We start from the raw sequence: 26,299 nt of genomic DNA on the forward strand, positions 1-26,299 counted from the left end.
TTTACCTGACAACAATGTTCTATGATACTGCACTGTCCCAGCAACGGGCAAAGAACTGACCGACACTTCCTGTAGTCAAGTGGCCGTGTCTTGCAGACTGATTTCACGTTAAGAAATAATTTTGAAGGATCGGCATAGAAAATAAAATTCCAAAATGTTTTTATGCTTTAATACCCCGTCTTGGTATAACCATAGACTTCACTATTAGTTGACAGGACACAGGCCTCGGGGCTGATCTGTAGGGCACCTATTATCAAAAACTTAAAAACAAATATTCTCAAAACCAGAGCTGCTAGCGACCTAAAACCAAAACAAGCACCTCCCTTAGGCATACATGAGTCCCCATGAGCAGCGACATCAAAAACTTTAAAGTATTATTTTTTTATACAAGTATAGCAGCTTAAAATGGCTATAAAATGTTTTCAAATTTTACACTTGATACGCAAAAATCACCAAATGCCGAGATAATCACCCATATTTTCAGGATGAATAGCAATATTTAACATATCGGATAACTTTTTGCCCAAAATAGCAACTCAAATTTTTTTTAATGTTGTGCAAGTTTTCAACAGTGAATAAATCACTCAATTTTCATTTTAGAAACGTTATACTTGAGGAAAGCATGCAGAATAATCTTGATTTTACTTAACAAAAGCAAAATTAGCTTTTTCTATATACAATCGCAATTTACAGTATTTAGGCTGAATTCCGCTATTGCGTAGAGAAACAAAATCCAACGTATCGGCAGTCACAAAACAAAGACCGTTTTAAGTTGAAAATTATTGTAAATAAATGCTTTTATCGCAGAATTTCTATCGATATGAACGTAAAACAGTCTAGATTATTGGTTAAAAGCAAAAAACTGGCAGTTATCGTTCATTTTACGTAAATATTTCAAGCCAAAGTTACGGTATTGTGTAATCCAACATGGCGGCCATCATAAAACAAAGAGCTTTTTAAGTTGAAAATTCTTATAAAGAAATGCTTAAATCGCAGAATTTCTACAGATATGAACGTAAAACAGTCCAGTTTCTTGGTTAAAAGAAAAAAAATGGGCAGTTATCGTTCATTTTACGTAAGTTTTTCAGGCAAAAGTTACAGTATTGTGTAATCCAACATGGCGGCCGTAACGAAACGAAGAGCTTTTCAAGTTGAAAATTCTTGTAAATAAATGCTTAAATCCCAGAATTTCTATAGATATGAACGTAAAACAGTCTAGATTATTGGTTAAAAGCAAAAAACAGGCAGTTATCAGTCATTTTACATAGATATTTCAAGCCATAGTTGCAATAATTTCATCCATTTTTTTCCTCACAACTCTTCAAAGTGCATGCATGGGGCTATTTAATATAATAATTACCTTGAATCCTCGACCAAATCACTCTTGAGACACTCCTGCCTGCTTGGATGCAGTAAAACCTTCGTCCTATTTCCACCTAAATCTGGCGTTAGAACGCAGCGTGTGTTTGAGTTTATCACAATGAAAGCCAACTCAACGTTCTGCCTGGGTCAGCCCCCTACAGGAAGGCGTTGTGCAATGTCTGTGGGAGCCGGAAGCTATCTTGTGAACTGATGGTGAAGCCTATGGTATAACATGCACCCAAAGTTTGGAACTCTGTAATTCCATTACGGTTGCAAGAATTGCAGGAAATCCCACTTCACGGAGATATGATGTTAAAAATGCAAAACTGAGGAAAGGAAAAGTCGAAGTTGGATGTGCAAAACTAGTTAAAGACCTTGCGAAGCGAATTTAGATATTTATATCTATGGTTGAAGATAATTGCTCAATACATTTGCAAAGACTGACAACTAGTGATGTTCAAATGAAGCTCCATGAAGCATTAAAACAAAATCTCCAGCCAACTGTGCCAGTACATATGGCGACACTTCCCAATGAATCATTCACTCCATGATGTCTTCTAGAGGTCAAAATGTTGAATTGAAACATAGTATAAGAAATAGAAATGTATTTGTGTTACTTTGTAGTAATGGATGTAAATAAATAAAGAAGATTAAAACTGTAAATGTCTATTCTGTGTAAGCACCCAATTTTGCACTCTTTGCGTGTCTATAATAGCAATGCATAACTGAAATTCTCCATTTTGAAATGAATAAAATCTATATTTATATGATTGATTTTTATAAGACAAAGCTTACTACTAATGAATTTTTTAAAATCCAGGTAATACAGTAATCCCTCATTTTTTGCAGTTAATGGGGACCATAACCCACCGCAATAAGTGAAAAAAGCTCAAAGTAGCGCCCCCCCCCTCCAAATTTTTTTTGGTGTGTGTGTGCTCAATGTATTTATTACATATAAGACATACATATAAGACATGTTTTTTTCATATTTTTTCCCAAAGTATAATTGAAAAAAAAAAGACTTATGTATATTTTATTTTATTTTATTTTTTTTAATAAATGTTTTTTAAGAACTTCAATTGTAACAATTATGATAAATTTTAAACATGTTACTGTTCCACCAAATTATTTTTAAACAAAAATAACGTAGAAAAATGCTTGTCTTTATTAAATGCTTCATTGAGTGAGTCCACTCAAATCCGCTCAAGCTGCTCACTTATACACAATGAGTAGCCACAGCAACTGTTTAACAAGTTAAATGAAGATTGACGCATGCGGCGCTCAGAAGTTTCGACTTCCAGGCGTCTCCGGCAAGATCATACCTTAACGTCTGTCAATCATCGTTAACTTTAATAACTAACTCCAGTGCACTGCCTGACCAAGAAAAGCGGCAGGAGCAAGGGTGAACGTGATCCGATCGGGACAGTTCTATAAAGTACTGCCCTTATTTTTTTTTTTTTTTTTTTAATTGAAAAAAAAATCTGCGATGGACTGTTCTGATGGAAGTTCATTTCGTCCAGTACTACTGAGAATTACGTAGAACTAACCTTATTTTTTGTCATGACAAAAACAATGCCTTGTTATGCATCCTCCCTTCTGATGGTTCACTTACATGGCTGCTTTAGAGTGCCTCATTGTCAGCTGTAGGTTTCAATTGCTAAATTTGCAGGATCTGTATGATAGGATAAATGTCCTTTTGGAAACAAAATAAGAATTTCCTCGCACCCTCCAGGCAGCATCGTGTACCTGGGGATGATGTTCGGCGCCTTCTTTTGGGGCGGTCTGTCGGATAAATTGGGCCGCAAACAGTGCTTGCTGATATCCTTGTCGACCAACGGCTTCTTCGCCTTCCTCTCCTCCTTCGTGCAAGGCTACAGCACTTTCCTCTTCTGCCGCATGCTGTCGGGATTCGGGTGAGTCCATCATTGCGGAAGCGTACGATAAGGTGGTATGGTGCACTTAAAGTTGATAGCTTCTGAAGATTGTTAATAGCTAACTACATCTGACTATTCACAGGATTGGAGGCGCAGTGCCCATCGTGTTTTCATATTTTGCTGAGGTGTTGGCCCGAGAGAAGCGTGGCGAGCACTTGAGCTGGCTCTGTATGTTCTGGATGATCGGCGGCATTTACGCCTCAGCCATGGCGTGGGCCATCATCCCGCATTATGGTGAGTGACAAATGAAAAAAATATTAATCTGACCTGGATGGTCTATCTGCTTTAAATTAGAAAACCTGGGGGGAAAAAACTACAATCAGAGTTTTAAAAGTAGCAGTACCTGGAGGATGAACAATGCAAATGAATGCTAAAGAGTACTGTAGATGTTTTTAAGAGATTTGCTCAAATGATAACAATCTAACGGTATGTAAACTAGTTTTGAACTTGGAATGGTTCGAATAGGTTGAGAAATGTAGAATGATCTGAATTTGGAAGTTAGAATGACTTGAATCAGTAAAAAAAAATGTTGTCTTTCAGTGTAAATAAGCTACAGTTTTAAAGCTAATAGACGGTAATGATTTCCTTCTCCTTATAGAAACAGTATAGAGAATATGGAAAGGTAATTTAAGGCCAAATAGACGTAAAACTCCAGTTTTCGCCACTGCTGTCGCATTGCTGCAAACAGAAATGGAGCGTGCAGGATGCGCTCTGCTGCAGTGATGCCAATAAAAAGCAACATGTGAGATCGTTTGCAAATATGTGCCGCTCTCCCGGTGCCCTCGGGCACCCACGCAAACAACAAGCAGGTGGCGGTGTCGTAGCCGGGGAATCATTCTTCACGCTGATGGAGGGTCAAGTTTTTCAAACTGAGCTCCTTTCAGGAGTGGATTCTCAAAACAGCTGCAATGATCCATAACATACGAGAATTCAAGTTATTTTAAATTTTGAATTTTAAACTAAGGACCCTAAATGTAACCCTCCGCAACATAGACTGAGGAACGTGTTCATTTCTAGACCTAAACCCAATAGAGCATGTATTTAAACTAGTAAAATGTAGACTTAAGCCCCTTTCACACATACCTCAACACCGTTTAAATCCCGGGATTTAAACGGGTAGCATTTATGTGTGAAAGCAATTTCCTGGGTCATCTGACATGGAGATTACAAGGACATTTACGGGGTCGCGTCCTATTATAATGTCCGGGACTTACCCGGGACGGCATGTGTTAAAAGCAGTCGTTGAATTCCCCGGTCACAGCGCGAAGGCTGATGACGTAAATATCATGGCAGGCCGATCATCATTTCCTCTTCGCAGTAAGACGAAAAGCAGTAAACAAACATCACAAATATTAACATGGCAAACTTGAAATAGCTAAATTAAACTGATTGATTGGGTTGTCTTCTGTGTAGTTGTTTTTGTGCTTGTGGAACATGATTTGAAAAAACTAAAAGAAAAAATAAGTTTCACCTAACATGTCTGCGGATGAGCTGCGATCCGATGTCAAGCGGCAAAAAAAGATTAGGAGGACAAGAGCGATGTCCAGGTTGACAGGGTGCTCTTGATTTATGAACCCTCTAGGAGGGATAATGGAAAGGTGGAGTGATAAAGGGCCAGCGGTTGTAAAGAGAAGCCAGAGGGAAAACAACAAAGAAGAGGGTGCGTCAATTCTATCAAAGGGTTAAAAAGGTTTCGAAATGAATTTACATTTAACATTTGATGATGCTAGATGTCCAATCATGTGGTGTAAAATCACCCTTTTATCGATGAGTTTCTCTCTGGTAGATGTCCAATCCATTTGAAGTGGGAAGCTGGCAACATTCGACGCCAATGGCAGCCGAAGAGTCACCAACTAATTGTGCAAGTTCTCCCACTTGAAAATATTAGAGAGGCCCGTAATTGTCAATATGATTTAAACCTCAACCATGAGAGACAGGATGTGGGGAAAAAAGAGAAAATCACATTGTTTGATTTTTAAAGAATTTATTTGCAAATCATGGTGGAAAATAAGTATTTGGTCAATACCAAAAGTTCATCTCAATACTTTGTTATATACCCTTTGTTGGCAATAACGGAGGCGAAACGTTTTCTGTAACTCTTCACAAGCTTTTCACACACTGTTGCTGGTATTTTGGCCCATTCCTCCATGCAGATCTCCTCTAGAGCGGTGATATTTTGGGGCTGTCGTTGGGCAACACGGACTTTCAACTCCCTTCACAGATTTTCTATGGGATTGAGACCTGGAGACTGGCTAGGCCAGTCCAGGACCTTGAAATGCTTCTTATGAAGCCACTCCATTGTTGCCCTGGCTTTGTGTTCGGGAGCATTGTCATGCTGAAAGACCCAGCCACGTCTCATCTTCAATGCCCTTGCTATTGATTTTCACTTAAAATCTTTTGATATATGGCCCCATTCATTCTTTCCTTTACACAGATCAGTTGTCCTGGTCCCTTTGCAGAAAAACAGCCCCAAAGCATGATGTTTCCACCCCCATGCTTCACAGTGGGTATGGTGTTCTTCGGATGCAATTCAGTATTCTTTCTCCTCCAAACACGAGAACCTGTGTTTCTACCAAAAAGTTCTATTTTGGTTTCATCTGACCATAACACATTCTCCCAGTCCTCTTCTGGATCATTCAAACGCTCTCTAGTGAACTGCAGACGGGCCTGGACGTGTACTTTCTTCAGGAGGGGGACACGTCTGGCAGTGCAGGATTTGAGTCCCTGGCGGCGCATTGTGTTACTGATAGTAGCCTTTGTTAATGTCGTCCCAGCTCTCTGTAGGTCATTCACTAGGTCCCCCCCGTGTGGTTCTGCGATTTTTGCTCACCGTTCTTGTTATCATTTTGAAGCCACGAGGTGAGATCTTGCATGGAGCCCCAGATCGAGGGAGATTATCAGTGGTCTTGTATGTCTTCCATTTTCTAATAATTGCTCCCACAGTTGATTTCTTTACACCAAGCGTTTTACCTATTGCAGACTCAGTCTTCCCAGCCTGGTTCAGGTCTACAATTTTGTCTCTGGTGTCCTTCGACAGCTCTTTGGTCTTGGCCATAGTGGAGTTTGGAGTGTGTCTGACTGAGGTTGTGGACAGGTGTCTTTTATGCCAATAATGAGTTAAAACAGGTGCCTAACCCTAATACAGGTAACGAGTGGAGCCTCATTAGACCTTGTTAGAAGAAGGGTTAGGCCAAACCAGTTCCCCCCCAGGAACACAACATGCCCCACACAAGTTCCCCAAGCGAACTCCGCTACGAGGCAGTGGTCGCCACAAAAGAAACACTCAAAAAAATCCATCTTAATGAGACAGGCAGCGATGAGGGAAAAGTTTACCCAGGCTGTCGCGGCCACAACAGCGTCATCTCTCAGTTCAATAGTTTAGTTATGTTTAAATAAATTGCTACTTTGCTAACAAAAGCTCTATTTGTCCTGTTGATTATGTTATTTTGTAGAAGGAAAACATTAGTCAGATGTTTGGGATGTCACAAAAGCAAAAAAATAGCTGTGTTAAAGTCAGAGTTATGTTTGAGATGTATGCTTTTACAAAAAGGTGAATTTCTCTGTTTTTTCATCAGAAATTGGAAAATTGCTCAAACTAAGCTATTTTCTAATGCTGATTTCTAAAGAATGGAAAGAGATATGAATTAACTTGTTTTTCCTGCTGAAAGAAGAGAGTCTAAACTTTCTTTTGGTGGGTTCCATGTTTATATAGCAATAGAACAGAATTATTTGTGGGCCTTGCAAAATCAGTCAAAATCCAGTAAAACGGCCTGGAGCAAAGGGGGTTGCACCGGTAAAAATGGCGAGGAGTGAATGAGTTAATATAGCTTACCACAACCACTAGTTAGAGATATAATATAATATAATGTCCCACTAGTGATTATGCATCGACACAACCGCCGGTGCGCTGTCAATCACTTTTTTGAACAAATGGGTGGATTTGTTAGGATTTTCATTTATTTTTGGGCAGAGTGAGTTGGTATGTTATGGTGTCAAGGATAGGGGTACATCAAGCACATGATTTATGAAGCCTCTGTGAGGGATAATGGAAAGGATGCGGGGCGGCAGTCAAAGAGAGAAACAACGGCTTAGTCGCTTTAATGGAATGCTGGAAGGCGTTCGATATATAACGAGCCACACTGATGAAGTGCCTCACCTGGGCGGAGCACTTATCTGGGGTGTCGTAAGACACACACTTGAGGAAATAGGAGCCACTTCCAGGACAAAACTAAACTTATAAAGGAAGGTGACGATAAAGATTACTAGAGGTGAAAACGTCATTTAACTCACTGGCTGCTCATGCCCATGTTTTGCAGTGTTTTTGCTGCAAGACGCAGTTGTATATAGGTAATGGGTTTCGCAGCAGTGCTCTTTGCATTGACTCTTGGCGAGTAAAGGCCAGATGTAAGTGTGGGTGTGTCTTTGAGTGAGCGTGTGATTTCTTGTGTGGTGCCAATTATATAGTCTCTAAAAAGTAAACTGTAAAATCTGCTGCTGTGACCAGCATTAAATGCGTGATTGTTGCAGGGTAAGGCCGATTTGTCTGGATGCTCTTCGCATGTCAGAGGCGTTCTTACTTACTGTAAAGTAGCTACATTAATCACATTGAGTATCGCGACCAGTCAGCCATCGCCGACAGTCCATTACAGCTGCAATCCTTCTAATGAGCTTTTTACCAGACCGGCTGAAGGTAGCTCACGCGGACCACGTGCAAAGACATTTGCTGAATCTAACATACCATGGCCGTAAATGTCCATATTGCCGTATGTCTATTTAAGAACGATTATTATTTTAATTGATTGTTAAATTCTTGGATGATTTATTGGAATTCAAAGTTGGATGATCGCGTTTTAGTGCAAGAGAATTGCAACCTGAGCAGGGTTGTTTTTGGAAACACTTTTAATTTTTGTCTTAGTCTTTTGGACGAAAATACTTATTTGTCCTAGTCATATTTAAGTCATTTCAAAATATGCCTTTGCCTGGTTTTAGTTACTCAAAAAGTTTTTACGGTTGCCAAGAAGTGTCAGGTGAACTGCGGAATCCAAAGCACAACGTCAAACTGCCACAACACGATCCCCAAATGCAAAAGCACGAATGCAAAACGGCCAAAGCATGAACCCCAATTGTCACGACACGAAACCGAAATGCTTGCAATACGAACCGCAAATGGCTCACAACACGAATGCAAATGGGTCGCAACTAAATATGCAGATCGATCAGGTCCGATCACGTCATTTTCAAAGTATCGGAATTGGCAAAAAAATATCGGACATGCCTTTTTTTAATATATATATATATATATATATATTTTTTTTTTTATTAAATCGTTTTTGAATTGTATTTAACGTTACAGACAAAATGTCTTACACTCATCCAGAGTCTTTAGTTTTGGCTTAAAGTAGGGCTGTCAAATAAAGTGTAACCTATTAACCCAAATAAATCAACAAATAAGCCACACTGGACTATAAGCCACAGGATTCAAAATGAAGCAAAAAAGTAGCGGCTTATAGTCCAAAAATTACGGTACTGATGCTAAAGTTGATGATGTGGTCATGCTTCGCCACTTTCTGTGTACAGGTTGGAGTTTCAGCATGGGCTCAGCTTACCAGTTCCACAGCTGGCGAGTGTTTGTGGTTGTGTGTGCTCTGCCTTGCGTCTCAGCGGTAGTGGCGCTCACCTTCATGCCTGAGAGCCCTCGCTTCTTCTTACAGGTGAGAGAGCACAACCATATGCATACTGTAGCGTTCTCTACTCCCAAAACATGAGGGCTAGGGCGCTTTCAGGTGGAACTTTAGGATGAACCGAAATTAGGTTGTCACTTGTAGACGTCAATGCCAGCCACTGAGCTCGCACATTTGAGAACTAAGATTCCTAATAACCATTTGTCCGTTCTGTCATCCAGAGGGGCAAACACGATGAGGCCTGGATGGTCCTAAAGCACATCCACGACACCAACATGCGAGCTCGTGGAGAGCCCGAGAGAGTCTTCACCGTGAGTGAATAAATCTAGTCTCTGGGCACTTCTCTGCCGTAATAACCCAAAGGACTGACGAGTAGCTCCCCCTGCAGGTCAACCGGATAAAGATCCCTAAGCTACTGGATGGGCTGGTGGAAATGCAGAGCGAGTCGGCCAATCCGGTGGTTAAGGTTCTTTCAAAAGTAAAGACAGAGATCCGAGGGGTCAGTTTTTGTTTGAAGTAAATCATAACTTATGGCATCATGTAAAACAGGGGTCCCCAAACTTTTTCCTGTGAGGGCCACATAACCCTTCCCTTCTCTGATGAGGGGCCGGGGTCAGTTTGTAACAGAAAAAGTGTGACGATTGCAGAAGTGGCTAAATGTAAAAATGTATTGTTTTTTAGAAAGCCACAATCAAATAAACCTTTCTGGATTCTTCACGGAACAAAAGTAAATAAAATAAAAATAATATAACATAAAATAAAATAATATAATATAAAATAATATAATATAATATAATATAATATAATATAATATAATATAATATAATATAATATAATATAATATAATATAATATAATTAGGGCAGTCAAAATTATCGCGTTAACGGGCGGTAATTAATTTTCTTAATTAATCACGTTAAAATATTTGACGCAATTAACGCACATGCCCCGCTTAGATTAAAATGACAGCAGAGTGTAATGTCCGCTTGTTACTTGTTTTTTGGTGTTTGGCGCCCTCTGCTGGCGCTTGGGTCCAACTGATTTTATAGCTTTCAGCACCATGACTAAGAAGTGTAATTATTGACATCAACAATGGCGAAGTATTAGTTTATTTTTGATTGAAAATTTTTCAAATTTTAATAAAACGAAAACATTAAGAGGGGTTTTAATATAAAATTTCTATAACTTGTACTAACATTTATCTTTTAATAACTACAAGTCTTTCTATCCATGGATCGCTTTAACAGAATGTTAATCATGTTATTGCCATCTTGTTGATTTATTGTTATAATACACTAATACAGTACTTATGTACCGTATGTTGAATGTATATATCCGTCTTGTGTCTTATCTTTCCATTCCAACAATAATTTACAGAAAAATATTGCATATGTTTGAATTGCGATTAATTACGATTAATTCATTTTTAAGCTGTAATTATCTCGATTAAAAATTTTAATCGTTTGACATCCCTAAATATAATATAATATAATAATAAATAATAATAACACTATTAATTAAATAGATGATAAACAAATAACCCTGTCTGGGTTCTTCACTGAAAAAAGCCAGGAAATAAATAACACTATTGGAAAAAAAAAATATATATATATATATATATACATTTTTTTTTTTTTGTTTTTTTTTTTTTTTTCAGGGGCCGGACCAAATGTGGCTGCGGGCCGGACAGCCGTAGTTTGGGGACCCCTGATGTAAAAGATAAAAACTCATTTGCTGTTCTATTCTTTTTTTTTTTTTTTTAACAGATCTGTTCCACTTTCATGAAATGCTTTGACTACCCGGTAAAAGACAACACCATAAAATTAGCAGCAGTTTGGTTTACGCTTTCCTTCGGGTAAGCAAACAAAGCATGAATTTCAGCTTTATGCCTATCGATCAGGAGCTTTTTTTTTTTTGTCCAGTGAGAAATTTTTCCAAGGACACATCATTTTAACACCAATTAAACATCATTACCACATGCCTCTCCACATGCTAGGGTAATTAATCATTCAAATTCATTTAATGTTTCTCCTTCTAAAAAGTTTGACGTCGCTCTGGTCACCTGAATAATCTACCTTAGAAAACAGGATTAGAATAACTGAAAACAATTCGAAATTTAAATCCAACCTCGATGGTCACTGCTCCATAGCTTCTACGGGCTGTCCGTGTGGTTCCCCGACGTAATCAAGCACCTGCAGGCCGACGAATACGCCTCCCGGGTGAAGATCCACACCAACGAACGCATTGAAGACTTCACCTTCAACTTCACGCTGGAAAACCAGATCCACAGAAATGGCGTTTTCCTCAACGACAGGTAACCAAGTTGGATTTATAGGGTGTTCACCTCAACATGTCGGGGGCCTCTTTCACACTATTTGTCATGAGCGTTCATATTAATCCTGCTTCCTTTATCTCCACCTTTACCAGGAAATGAAAAGGCTTATCTCGAGGCTTGCCTTTTTGATGCCTGGTCTTCCTGCTTATGAATTTCACTTATACAGAGACATGTGGCATACATGTGTTCGTTTTTACAACATATAAGTGGTTTTATCTGAAGTGGGCTTAGAATTTGGATAAATAATGACGGCAGTTGTACAGATTCTGAGGTGGTGGTTTTCAGTACTGTACTCAATGCAGAGGTGGGTAGCGTAGCCGGAAATTTTACTCAAGTAAGGGTAGCGTTACTTCAAAATAATATTAATCAAGTACCGTATTTTTCGGACTATAAGTCGCACATCAGCCATAAAATGCCCAACGAAGAGGATAAAAACATATATAAGTCGCATTTTGGGGGGAAATTTACTTGACTACAAATCCAACACATAGAACAGATATGTCATCTTGAAAGGCAATTTAATATAAAAATACAATAGACAACAACATGCTGAATAAGTGTACAGTATGATGTTACATGATGCATAAACAACAAAATGCGAATATACTGTCCTCACCAGGACGCTACGGCTAGGTCCTGGCTATACAGCGAGCTAAACTCCCAAATGACGATGCTGGACATCCATACAATTTGCTGAATCAATTTCGTCCTCGATACCAAACAGGTTCGCATCGACGTAAATACAGTGCCCTCCATAATTATTGGCACCCCTGAAAAAGATGTGTTTTTTAGCTTCTAATAATTTTTAAAATTCAAATAATATGGGACCTTAATTGAAAAAAAGAGAAAAATCCAACCTTCAATACAAGTGCATTCATTCAGTGGGGAAAAAATCCCACATAAAGGAAAAATTATTTGAAATCAAATAATGTGTGTCACAATTATCAGGACCCCTGGTGTTAATACTTTGTATAACCCCCTTCTGCCAACAAAACAAGGTCTGGGGACTGAAATGGCCATGGGAGGAGGTTGATTTTGTGTCTGGTGAACCATTTCTGTGTAGATTTGGCCATATGTTTAGGGTCATTGTCTTGCTGAAAGACCCAGTGACGACCCATCTTCAGCTTTCGGGCAGAGGGCAACAGATTTTGATTTAAAATGTCCTGGTATTTCAAAGCATTCATGATGCCATGCACCCTAACAAGGTTCCCAGGGCCTTTGGAAGCAAACAGCCCCATAGCATCACTGACCCACCCTCATACTCCACAGTGGGTATGAGGTGCTTTTCAGCATGCACATCTTTCGTGGCACGCCAGACCCACTTAGAGTGTTTGTTGCCAAAAAGCTCAATCTTGGTCTCATCTGACCAAAGCACACGGTCCCAGTTGAAGCCTGGGACCGTGTGTATTTTTGTGTGAGACCAAGATTGAGCTTTTTGGCTTTTTCAGGGGTGCCAATAATTATGGAGGGCACTGTAAATGATAATTAGTTGCTATTACAGGAATGACACAAATTGCGTTCGCTAGCATTAGCACATCGTTCAAACAACCACACAACTGGCTCTAAGTGTCCGATCGCAGGTGGAAAACACACAACAACAACAGAAAAGATGATACACACAGGCGTTGCTTCTATAGAGATATTTTACAAGCATAAACAATGAACGTAGGTTCGCAGCCGAGTTTCTCTCTCTCGCTCTCGCCCACTCGCTCAGAGACCCTGCGTAGCAGTCCGTCTTCTTCTGGCATGTGAGCGCTCTCCTTCGCATAAACAAGTGCGAGTGCGCCCCCACTTGGGCATGAAAGCGCCACTAACCAAAAGCATGCATTTCTTTATAAAAAGTCAATAATACAATTGAACACACATTGCCAAAGGCAGAACGCGAACGTGGCCATAGCTATTAAGAGTTATTCAGATAACTATAGCATAAAGAACATGCTAACAAGTTTACCAAACCTTCTGTGTCACTCCAAAACACCAAAATAACATGTGAAATGATATCATAATGTGTTAATAATTTCACACATAAGTCGCTCCTGAGTATAGGTCACACCCCCAACCAAACTATGAAAAGAACTGCGACTTATAGTCCTGTTAGGTCTAAACTTAATACTTGAACTAAGAAAACAACAAAGACCTAGGAAAGGACGGAGGAAAGATCAGACTTGAGACGAAGATAAAATTAACACTGGTGGCCACCAGGGAGAAGGTTGACAGCGCAGCACGTCTGCTCAAAACAAGCCCCTCTCAGCCCCCTTCCTGGGAGTCGCGTCTTTTATTGACAAGTGGGAGAGCATTCATTGCACATGCGTGAGTTTCGTTTAGCTGTTATGGTATCATTTACTGAGAACAGAAACCAGATTGAAACATTATGGTGACGTTTACTGAAAACAGAAACCTTACTCTTTTCATTGTGTAAGCACTAAAGCACAAGTGAATAGACTGTTACATGAGAAAACATACTCATAACACCTAGTTTTAAACACACATAATTGGTTTAATTATTGTAAATACTGGTTAGTGTGCAAAAGCATTAGAGCACATCTTACAAGTCCGAAAAATACGGTAACTCAAGTAGTCATCCAAAAAATTCCATCTAAAAAAAGGTAATAAAAAAAAAAGTATTTGATTAAAAGAATACTCAAGTAATGAGTAACTGCTTAGTGTCTGTCATACTTTTTTTCTCGGCACATCTTCTATTGAACTGCTATTATTATACCGTACAAAAATCTTTTGCATGACACTAGTAAGCCAAAAAAATACACAAAAATTAAAGAATCTATGGAGGTAGATTTGTGTGTCTATCATTCAATCAAAAAAAAAAAAAAAAAAAAAAGTTGCTTCAATCAAAATATGCATTTTCAATCGAAGAAAAAGTCACTTCAATCAAAAAAAAATGTGTTTGAATGCAAAAATAAATTTGAAACTCAAAAAAAATGTATTTGAAAACTATTTTTCTTTGATTGAAATTTTTATTTTTGAATTAAGTCAAGTTTTTTTTGTTTTTTTTTTTAAACAACTTTTTTGATTGAAGTAGTGTAATTTTGTGTTTGGACCACATTTTGGCTAGGACATTTGTGTCTTCAATCAAAAAATAAGTTGCTTCAAACAAAAAAATATATATTTTCAAAAGAAAAATCACTTCAATCAAAAATTTTTTTAAATTCAATCGTAGAAAAAAAGGTTTGAATGTGAAAAAATATTTGAGACTCTCATTTGAACACTTCATTTTTCATTGAAACTGTTTTCTTTGATCGAAGCAACCCTTTTTGTGTTTGAGCCATATTATGGGTAGGACATTTGTGTCTAAATCATACAATCCCAATAAAAGTTGCTTCAATCAAAAAAAACTTTCTAATCAAAGAAAAAAACCTTTTTGCAAAAATATTTTTTTGAAAATATTGTTTTTATTAGAAATATATATTTTTTATTGACGTGTCACTTTTTTTGAAAAGCAAAAAATTTTAAAGTCTTTTTTTTTTTTTTTTTTCTTTAAGTGGAAAAAGTTTTGAACGCTCTTTTTTTTTTTGAAGTGGAAAAAGTTTTGAAGGCACATTTTTTCAATTGAGTCATTTTGACACAAAGAGTCAACTTCAACGCAACATCCGACATGTTTGAGTGGCAAGTGACTACGCCAATGGCATAAAAACAGGAAGTAAGAATAATGGCCACCAGGGCTCCATCCAGCCATCGCACTCTGATGGAGTCCAAGCCGAAAATAGGGCACCGCTACGGGGGTGTGACATCGGTGAGTGCCCGCGATGGTACGGTGCCCTGTCGCGGCACACTGGTGGACCCCGATATCACCCCCAGACGCGGAGGCCGGCTGTCGAGTGGACGGCCCGCGAGTAACACGACACTCATTCAAAGCTGAAGCGACGGGGCTCCCGGCGCGGACGCCAGCGACTCGCCGGTAGTCCACTCGCTTAAGGGCAGGCTAGTGTCGGGCCACTCGCCGGCCACTCCCGTACCGGCGCGTCGCGACTCTGCGGTTGAATCCCGATTGCCAACTGTCACGTCAGGGCAGAGGGTGAAGTTCACTCACCGATGTCACCCCCCCCGTAGCGGTGCCCTAAAGAAATGAAACATCAGCCATCCAAAGAACATGAGTGACTCCTAGTGGAGAAAACAGATTCCCTACCATGAAAATATAACAATCATAGCTCCGGTTTTCCGTGGTCAATCAGTAAAAAAAAAAAAAATAACTGTGAGAGAGGTTAAAATCCATGTTTTCGAATAATGTTGACTGATGCACTCTATGTCAAATATATATATATATATATATATATATATATATATATATATATTTTTTTTTTTTTTTACAGCACTTTAAAGATAGCACTTGATTGAACAGGCCAGCGTGATCGTAGGACTTCCGACTTCAACTTGTGTGTGGTTATAATGTAACTGTATTGTTACGTCTTGGTATAATGGAGGCATGTGATTATTGTAGCGACGTCTCATTGTGTGAAATGGAAATAGTAATGTGAAACACATTACTATATAATTTCACATTTTCACAAGAGGGTGCTCAAGGCCTATATTTCAAAATTGATAATAACTTACAAAAACAACTGAGAAGGGCTGAACAAAATGGCACTGAAAAGAAAATAATGTAAATAAAAATAACATTAGCATGCTGTACACTTATTCAGCCTGTTCTTCTCTATTGTATTTTTATTTTAAATTGCATTTCAAGATGACATGCCTGTTCTTAGTGTTGGATTTTATCAAATACATTTCCCCCAAATATGCGACTTGTATGTTTTTTTCCTCTTCATTGTACTTTCGTTGGCTGGTTTGACTTATAGTCCAAAAATACGGTAAAATCTAATATGTAAAATAAATAGGAAAAATGTTAAGATTCTAGTTTAGTCTAATGTAGTGGAGTAAGAGTAGCGTTTCTTCTTCTCAAATCTACTCAAGTACAAGTAAGGCATGGTAAAACTACTCTTAGAAGCATATTTTTCTCAAAAAAGTTACTCAAGTAAATGTAACTGAGTAAATGTAACATGTCAGAACGACTTTCTCATCCGTGCAGGTTCATCAGCATGAAGTTTAAGGCGGTTTCTTTTGTCAACTCCTCTTTTCTCAACTGCTACTTTGAGGACGTCTCCTCCGTGGGCTCCTCCTTCAAAAACTGCACCTTTATCGACTCCTTCTTTTACAACACAGGTAAGTTCAGTCCGAGCTCCATACCGCTAAGAACATCCTCGACTTGCAAACGGTGCAATGGAAAGGTTTCAGAAGGGCAAGCAGAAAGGAAATGAAAGAGAAAGCGGTGAAAGAAACTGGAGCTGAATCAGACCTTTTGGGAGTCTGGGCCTTCAAATGATTTCCCCTGCAGCACTCGGAGAAAAGTGCTGAACATGGAAACGGAACGGAAAAGACATGTAAGCTGCAGGCAACGCACCATGGGACATGAAGTCTCTTTTGACACCCACGAGCAACGTGCAGAGTGTGTGAGGGTGGAAAGAACAACAACAGCGTGGCCTATTTAGGAGATTAACAATTAAGACTGGAGTTACAATGAAGGTCCAATTATCCAAGTTTTTGATCTTTGTTGTTAAAAATAAAATACTGAGGCATAATCAGGGGGGGAAATAATTCTTTTGGTGAAACTTTTTACCTCATTGCCTGCCATTGACCCCGATAGATGTCCAAATCATTTAAACTGGTTGTGACTGCTCTTCTTTCAATGCGATTGAGTTAATTAAAAAAAATTTAAAAAAATAAAAATAAAACCAGCGGTGCTTTTTTTCTTTGAAAATATGACCTGATTTTTTTTTTTTTTTTTTTTTTGATAAAAATGTAATTTAAAAATTGTGATGATTAAAAATGAATAAACAAAATTAATTCCATGTAAAAATAGACTTGTTAAGCTTTAGCTGAAACTACTAACATTACTGTACTTGAGGGGAAAATGAGTTTCTGTTAGTCCTGCACATTATATTGATTGAACATCGCCATGATAATGTGTGCATGCTCAATAGTCCCATCGCAGGACACGCGATTATTTATTAATTTTTTTCACGTAAACCTTTGTTTTGTTTCATAAAAGCAGCATGTGTGCATAGACATGTCCTCCAGGATCCCTACTATATACAGAAATCTTCAACATTTACAGATGAACCTCCTTAGCCTGCATTAAACAGTATTATATATGAATACAACATGGTCATGGTGAGTCAACCAAAGTCTTCCCAGAGCGATTCAAGTCATCTGGTGAAAATTCTTCTCGTTTTAATTTCGTAATATATCGCAAACCCCTGAAAATTCGTAATGTCACTGTTTTCCAATATCGTTCAGCCCTAGTTGTTATCAGAAAAAATATTCATTACATTTAATATGAATGTATTAAAAATACAATTTTATCAAAGTTAATTTTTTGAATAAACATTTGTCATATATCATTCGATCGCTTTCAGCCCCGCCTCGTTGAAATTGGATTGGACGTTTATTGCCGTCATTGGCAGCCAAAAAGAAAAAATCCCAGATCAAAATAAACATTGGCCACACATATTTAAATTTGTCTTCATTCTTCTTGTTTAATTTATTCCAATATATATTATTTTTTAATGTTTTTAAGGTTTTTTTTTTTTTTTTTTTTTTAATGCCTTTTTTCGCATTTTCTAAACTTTTTAAAATTACTATTTAAATAATATTTTTTTCCTAAAATTGATCATTTATAGCAACTCTAGGTAACTTTTCAACCTTTAGAAAATATTTTCATAACATTTGTGATGATATGTCGACTGACAACTTCTTGAATGACACCTCTTTTATATCTTGAGGGGGTTTCACCAGCACTGATTAACTTTGAAGAGGGTGGCAGGAACCCTGCCACACAAAAGAACTACAAATGTGCTGACTGCTTTACGGCAAACGTCACTTCCCCCTTTCCCCTTCATTATAAAGATTGAAGTCGATGCGAATGCTTTTACGCAAATTCTGCAAAGATGGCAGTGCAACAAAAGAGACAAAAAGTTTTGTCCGAGGAACGAAAAAAGGGAGGCGGCCAGGATACTCAAGAATAAACATTGACCCAGCTTTCACTCGCTGGCATGACGTTTGAGTGAGTTTGGGCAGGGTAGGGTGGTCAGCCACACTAAGCCACATGGTTGCTAAACATCATATGCTACTGTTTAACCACATTTGACTTCATTACCTTATTACTATTCATCCTTTACACACCTGCTGGGAACAGAAATGTTGTTTAATCCAGGGGTCCCCAACGACCGGGTCGCGGACCGGTACCGGTCCGTGGCGCATTTGGTAGCGGGCCGCGCAGAAATAATAAATAATTTATTATCGACTGCATTCTGGCCAATTGACTTTGGCCTGTACCACTTAACACACCAATATCCCTGTCTACTCTAGATATACAACTACAGGATAGTAGGTCGTCATAGAAATGCATTGATTGGACTGTTAGCAGTACATCTTGTTTTGTATATCTTTGTGCACTTGGCCTCGATAATAACGTACGACGTAGGTCGTCGCCCATCACATTTGTTCCTGGAAATAATTAGCCCCCACACTAGAATAACTGAAAAACAGACGTCTTTAGACAGATTTTTTACGGGGAAGAGGGAACCTGACGAGCCAGAAGATGAGCCTACAACCTCGAAGAAAAGTCATTGCTACTTCCCAATCACTAAAGACCCACAAACTGCGAAGGAGTGGATTTGTGACCCGTATGTGAATAAACCGAGTGATCCAAGCATGTCTGTGCAACAGGAATATCAGCTTGTAGAGATTGCAAATCACGGTGAACTTAAACATACATTTGAGACAACAACTCTACTGAGGTTCTAGATTAAAGTCATTTCGGAATATCCTGACACCGCCAGGAGAGCGCTGACAACTGTGCTACAATTTCCAACATTGTATCTTTGTGAAGCGAGCTCTTCTCACTCTCCCATCTCGGGACCATTTCATCTAAAACGAAAGAAGATCAGGCCTCCCACTAATTCCGCGGGTGAGTTGAATTTTCCCTGCACTTAACACGACAGGGCTAAAACAAATGATATATTTGCTGTATTTTTCAGCCGCACATTGCCGGTGTTCTGACAAATTTGGCATGTGCGTAACAATAAAATTGACAGCGGATGCAGAGATTCCAAAGTACACACTACAAGCTTTCTTTAAAGAAAGGAATATTAACTTACGTTTGCCATGTTAACTGCACACAACAACTGCACGCAGCTCTCTCACTTAACAACTTCGCCTTGTCGTTAAGCATTAATTTACGCCATTTTCGTTTTGCACGTGTATGTTTGTGATGTAAATAGTTTTTGGCACCGTTGGATATCATTGAGAGTCCAACTGAATATAAACGAGGGCTTTTTTCACCGCCACAAAAGCTTTGGGAGCAAAATTTTATAAGGATGCAAAATTTGACAGAACACCGATCCGTGTTAAAAAAAGACCCAAATCACACCTGTCCATGGTGCAAAAAAGGTTGGGGACCTCTGGTTTAATCCATATGTAGGCGACAGGGAGATCATAATTTTACGACACTAAGCGGGTGTGTGCTGGCCCTCATAAGGCAAAACAATACCTCTTTTGTCAACCGGCGTCGCTAAAATCGACCAAAACTGGAAGGTTACCTAGTGTTGCTTTAATTACTTCATTAAATTCATTAAAAATTATTTATTCATATATATGCACAGTATATATACATACAGTGCCTCGCAAAAGTATTCGGCCCCCTTGAATCTTGCAACCTTTCGCCACATTTCAGGCTTCAAACATAAAGATATGAAATTTAATTTTTTTGTCAAGAATCAACAACAAGTGGGACACAATCGTGAAGTGGAACAACATTTATTGGATAATTTAAACTTTTTTAACAAATAAAAAACTGAAAAGTGGGGCGTGCAATATTATTCGGCCCCTTTACTTTCAGTGCAGCAAACTCACTCCAGAAGTTCAGTGAGGATCTCTGAATGAATCAATGTTGTCCTAAATGACCGATGATGATAAATAGAATCCACCTGTGTGTAATCAAGTCTCCATATAAATGCACCTGCTCTGTGATAGTCTCAGGGTTCTGTTTAAAGTGCAGAGAGCATTATGAAAACCAAGGAACACGCCAGGCAGGTCCGAGATACTGTTGTGGAGAAGTTTAAAGCCGGATTTGGATACAAAAAGATTTCCCAAGCTTTAAACATCACAAGGAGCACTGTGCAAGCCATCATATTGAAATGGAAGGAGCATCAGACCACTGCAAATCTACCAAGACCCGGCCGTCCTTCCAAACTTTCTTCTCAAACAAGGAGAAAACTGATCAGAGATGCAGCCAAGAGGCCCATGATCACTCTGGATGAACTGCAGAGATCTACAGCTGAGGTGGGAGAGTCTGTCCATAGGACAATAATCAGTCGTACACTGCACAAATCTGGCCTTTATGGAAGAGTGGCAAGAAGAAAGCCATTTCTCAAAGATAACCATAAAAAGTCTCGTTTAAAGTTTGCCACAAGCCACCTGGGAGACACACCAAACATGTGGAAGAAGGTGCTCTGGTCAGATGAAACCAAAATTGAACTTTTTGGCCACAATGCAAAACGATATGTTTGGCGTAAAAGCACCACAGCTCATCACCCTGAACACACCATCCCCACTGTCAAACATGGTGGTGGCAGCGTCATGGTTTGGGCCTGCTTTTCTTCAGCAGGGACAGGGAAGATGGTTAAAATTGACGGGAAGATGGATGCAGCCAAATACAGGAACATTCTGGAAGAAAACCTGTTGGTATCTGCACAAGACGTGAGACTGGGACGGAGATTTATCTTCCAACAGGACAATGATCCAAAATATAAAGCCAAGTCTACAATGGAATGGTTAAAAAATAAACGTATCCAGGTGTTAGAATGGCCAAGTCAAAGTCCAGACCTAAATCCAATCGAGAATCTGTGGAAAGAGCTGAAGACTGCTGTTCACAAACACTCTCCATCCAACCTCACTGAGCTCGAGCTGTTTTGCAAGGCAGAATGGACAAGAATGTCAGTCTCTCGATGTGCAAAACTGATAGAAACATACCCCAAGCGACTTGCAGCTGTAATTGGAGCAAAAGGTGGCGCTACAAAGTATTAACGCAAGGGGGCCGAATAATATTGCACGCCCCACTTTTCAGTTTTTTATTTGTTAAAAAAGTTTAAATTATCCAATAAATTTTGTTCCACTTCACGATTGTGTCCCACTTGTTGTTGATTGTTGACAAAAAATTAAAATTTTATAAATCTTTATGTTTGAAGCCTGAAATGTGGCGAAAGGTTGCAAGGTTCAAGGGGGCCGAATACTTTTGCAAGGCACTGTATGTATTGTCATTTGCAAGGTAAGTGCGGTCAGGACAAATACTACAGTTGGATGGCAAATGGGTGATGCAAAATATTGTCCCGTGGACCGCTATTGGCCCCTAGGCTGCAAGTTTAAGATCCAGTCCAAAATGAACGTCATAAAAACATTTAAGAAAAAAAACATCATAATTCGTGCATGAACTTGTTAATCTGGAAATTATAACAAGTACTTTATTTGATTTAAAATTGTCCATTTTTAAAAATATAAATATCCAAAACAAAATCCTACAAGGTGGTGTGTTTAAAAAGCACTCTTTTGCAGATATCGACGACGCCAAGCTGACAAACTCAAAGGTGGTCAACAGCTCCTTCCACCACAACAAGACAGGCTGTCAGATGACCTTCGATGATGACTACAGCGCCTACTGGGTCTACTTTGTTAACTTTCTCGGAACGCTAGCTGTTCTGCCCGGCAACATCGTCTCCGCCCTCCTCATGGACAAAATAGGCCGCCTCAGCATGCTGGGTACGTTGTGACAGCAAGATACAAACACATATACTACAGTGAACATGAACAGTTGAACAAAGAAACTGCAACCCACATGCATGCTATCAAAGGCGTAGGTTTGGTCTCAACATTGGTAGGGACGATATGGCATAACCTACATGTACACTTTTTGCTGGGGACGGGACATTCGTAATGATCAATGCAAAATAAATCTGTATTACTATTTTTTATGTGTATTGGTTCAGCCTACACCATTCAATTCAAACCTTTGTTTTCAAAAACTACAAAAGAAACATTTGAAAACTTCCCCCAAAAGATGTCCAGATTTTATGAGCAAATGTTTTAAATTGCATTATTTGAACATGTATTATATTAACATACACAATAAATACAAGCTTGTTAATCATCTCTTAAAGGGATCCTCTATTTTTAAGACAAGTAATTCTTAAAAGATAAATGTTAGCATGAGTTATAATAATTTGATATTAAAACCCCTCTTAATGTTTTTGTTTTAATAAAGTTTGTAAAATTATTTTAAATGATGGGTCGCCATTCTTGTTACATCGCAATGCGTGACGTCACTGGTCCCATTGCCGAAATTCCAGCGTGTCACTCATTAGCTTTCCCAACATGTCGTCAGTTCTACCCTTCCTATTTGAACCAGATCTGAAAAGTGAAGAGCAGGACAGCACTGTCGGTCATTCACAATACGAGCTTCAGGGAAAAATGAGTGCAGCAAATACCTGATAAGACAAAAGTTGGGCAAAACTAGTGATGCGAGAGTGTAATCAGTATATGCTGTTTGGAACTCAGGTTGGGAGCGAGAGTGTATGCTGTTTGGAACTCCGGTTTTATTAGCAGATATTCAAGGTAAGCATATTGCGTTTTCAAACTTATCCCAATATAATTATGTAGATTGTTAGCATCCAGAGCTGTCGTGTGCTTTACATACAGTACAGGCCAAAGAGCACACCTTGTGTAATCCATGTCTTGTACATTGTAACGCGTGGTAGCTAGGATACGTGTATAAAAGTACCAAAAAGGGGAGAAGCATCCACTATGCACATTTATTCACAAAAAATAATATTTCCACCTTGACTACTCTTCACTCGGGAGCTCAGCAGTACGCAAACACGCGTTCCCTGACGAACTCCAGCATTGTTGTGAGGTCCATGTCAGAGTCACTGTCGTCACTGTAGCGTGCCATAGTGCTTTAATTATTTAGTATGATTTGGGGAAAACTCCCACGAAGAATAGTCAACATAAAAGATAGCAATAGTAATCCAAATCCGCGTTTTTTACTCACTCGAAGATCCAGGAATTAGACCGATCCTATGTCACTGCCGCAGGCGCAATCAGGCCGTCGATTCCACAAAATAGACTGATCCGAAAAGCCGCTGTGGGACCGACGAATAAAAAAAATGGACAGATCCGAAACCAATATTGCAGACGCGGTGGGACCGTCGGATCTAGAAAATAGACGGATCCCTTACTTGACTGCGGATCCAGGAAAAATGTTCGGGCGCCAGTTGTAACGCGTGGTGGGTAGGATACGCGCATACAGGGACCAAAAAGGGGGAGAAGCTTCCACTTATGCACATTTATTTACTAAAAATAATAATTCCACCTTGACCACTCACTTCACTCCCCTTGTTTCCATTTGACTGGAAATTGCATCCAAAAGCAGCACATCGTGGCATTTTACTTTGCGAGTTTAGGCAGCAATAAGCAATTGTTGAACACGCAAGATACCAATGACGTCATCACTGCGAGCCCGCAAACCATGGCGCCAACTAACGGTCAAAATATGGACTAAATATTATAAAATATTGCCATTGATTTAACATTTTATGTGTTTCTAACAACATATTTTAGTACAAGAGAACAATTGTGGTTTATTAGAGCCTACATGTATTTAAGTTAGAGGATCACTTTAACTATCCAGGACTGCAAAAAAATAAACATTTGTCTTAACACCACTCAACATTGTCTAGATAAAAAAATTAAACATTACTGAAAAAAGTTCTCTGTCGGAGAATGACAAAAATAAATAAAAATGAAGCCGTCCTTCAGATAAAACACTACTGCTTTTGTCCACCAGCACAGCCAAACTGAACAAAAAAATGAAAGCACCTGTGGGCTGCTTTAAGACCACATAAATAAAATAAAAGGTAAAATTCGGGAGATGGGGGTAAACCTGGGTTCACTACATTTGTCACAGTGTAATGAATGTTAACAGTAGAAAACCCATACAGGAAGCCACTTCTTTGTAAGTAGCTTCCTACTCGAGTTTTGCAGGTTAGCAAGTTCACATAGTTTAAAGTTATGCTAACTCGGACTTTCAGTAGCAAAATTAGTGGTGTGTTCCCCACTGTCACAACATTGACTATTTTTTACAAGTCTTACAGTGGCTGCTGCTGGCTGAAAAAAACTTCTAATATCCCTAATATCACTGATCTCTAATGTGTGTGTGTATGTTGTTGGGTGTGTGTGTGTTTGGGGGGGGGGGTTCAAGTCATCAGTCAATCAAATGTGCGTTTAGGACAAGGAAAAAATGCACTGACGCATTTGGCAAGTGAAAAGAGGTACGTGTAAGTCTGAACCTAATGAAAATAATTCACTTAATAATGGTGGGGTCAAATATAGGGATGGGCGGATCGATACCAAAATATCGATTATTCGATCCAGCCCGTTGAGTTTTAGGTATCGATCCCCAAGCAGAAGTATCGATATTTGGAATTAATATATTTTCTTTGTCTATTTTTTGGGTATATTTTTGTGCACACTTTTTGTACTACTTTTCCCTCAGGCTCACAGAAATTGGGAATTGTTATTTTCCTGTCCAAACTCAAAAATATAAAAATCATATTTTATCTTATTCCACAAAAAAAAAAAAAAAAAGGTATAGGGACTTTAATAAAAGTGTTAAGTGAATGGTTTGTTAAATATTTAGAGATTTAAACTATCCTGCTGCAGACTTCAAGATTCTCAAGGAAACTTACTGACCTCATGCTTTACTTGACCTTATTATTATTTCTTATTCATTTATTATTATTTCTTGTTAATTTATGTTTAGTATTTATTTTGTTTAATATTTTTCTGTGAAATATATTTTTCCATATTGTTTCGTTTCAAACAATTAAATGCTTGATTTCTTATGTTTTGTTGCTATTTATTTTTATCTTGTTAAAGGTCTATTTCAATTATTTTAAAATCTGTATGAAAATTGTGTTAGTAGAATAAAATTCAAAAACGGCAAGTGACTTGTTTATTGGATTTGTTTTTAATGATCAACCATTAGAGGGCGGTAACATGCTACTATTAATTCGTTCTTTAATTAGATGAAAAATATTAACTTGGGTAGATTAAAATTTGATCAAATACAACGTGTAGCAGGGAAATGTTTTGTGCATATGAATTTAAGGGTCATGGTTAATGAGTGAGACTGACCAATCAGATTTTGTTGATAATGGATTGGTTTGTGAGTTTGTAGTGAAACTGCTTTGCTAGTTATTAAAAGCAGCAGTTTTTTCATTGCAATGCATATTTGACACAAAGAGACTTTTAATCGTTTTTGAGTGCTTGCTGTAGTTGTACATTAGATATCATCAGAATGGCTGAGAACTCTGCAGGGTTGTGTGTATATATAATATATATAAAATATCAACTTCCGGTATCGGATCAGGATCGCAATATTTGGCCTTGGTATTACTTGGTATCGGATCGAATCCAAAATCACTGGTATTGCCCATCCCTAGTCAATTACAACAAAACATATGGGAAGAGAATATAAATGACCTTATATAACGCAAATAAGGTTGCTTAAGTTGGTGGGGACAATTTGAGCATCCTGAAAAGTTGATAGCGTTTCATCCCTACCGTCCCTGTGCAAACCTACGCCCTTGCATGCTATTGTGTCTTATATTGGAGTAATGCTATTGAAATGACTTCAACTTTTTCGAAGTCTAGTAATAAGTGTGCGTGTCTAGACCAGTCGTTTGTCTTTGCAACATCTTTAGGGGGCTCCATGGTGCTGTCGGGCATCAGCTGCTTCTTCCTGTGGTTCGGCACCAGCGAATCCATGATGATCTTCATGCTATGCCTCTACAACGGCCTGAGCATCTCTGCTTGGAACTCCCTGGATGTGGTCACCACAGAGCTGTACCCCACTGACAGGAG

General features: G+C 38.7%; 1 protein-coding gene across 2 annotated transcripts in view; it reads left to right on the top strand.

The window, feature by feature from the left end:
* Positions 1-26,299, top strand: part of LOC130905309 (synaptic vesicle glycoprotein 2C-like) — an 87,517-nt gene that overhangs the window by 59,082 nt on the left and 2,136 nt on the right. For both annotated transcript variants that reach the window (XM_057818584.1, XM_057818583.1), the window contains 10 exons: positions 3,095-3,275; positions 3,379-3,530; positions 8,874-9,007; positions 9,199-9,288; positions 9,366-9,476; positions 10,743-10,831; positions 11,126-11,290; positions 16,353-16,486; positions 21,935-22,138; positions 26,140-26,299. In XM_057818584.1, coding sequence (XP_057674567.1) covers positions 3,095-3,275; positions 3,379-3,530; positions 8,874-9,007; positions 9,199-9,288; positions 9,366-9,476; positions 10,743-10,831; positions 11,126-11,290; positions 16,353-16,486; positions 21,935-22,138; positions 26,140-26,299 — 1,420 coding nt within the window. The remainder of the gene's footprint in view (positions 1-3,094; positions 3,276-3,378; positions 3,531-8,873; positions 9,008-9,198; positions 9,289-9,365; positions 9,477-10,742; positions 10,832-11,125; positions 11,291-16,352; positions 16,487-21,934; positions 22,139-26,139) is intronic.

Source organism: Corythoichthys intestinalis, chromosome 17 (assembly GCF_030265065.1).
Source record: "Corythoichthys intestinalis isolate RoL2023-P3 chromosome 17, ASM3026506v1, whole genome shotgun sequence".
NCBI classification, from domain to species: Eukaryota; Metazoa; Chordata; class Actinopteri; order Syngnathiformes; family Syngnathidae; genus Corythoichthys; species Corythoichthys intestinalis.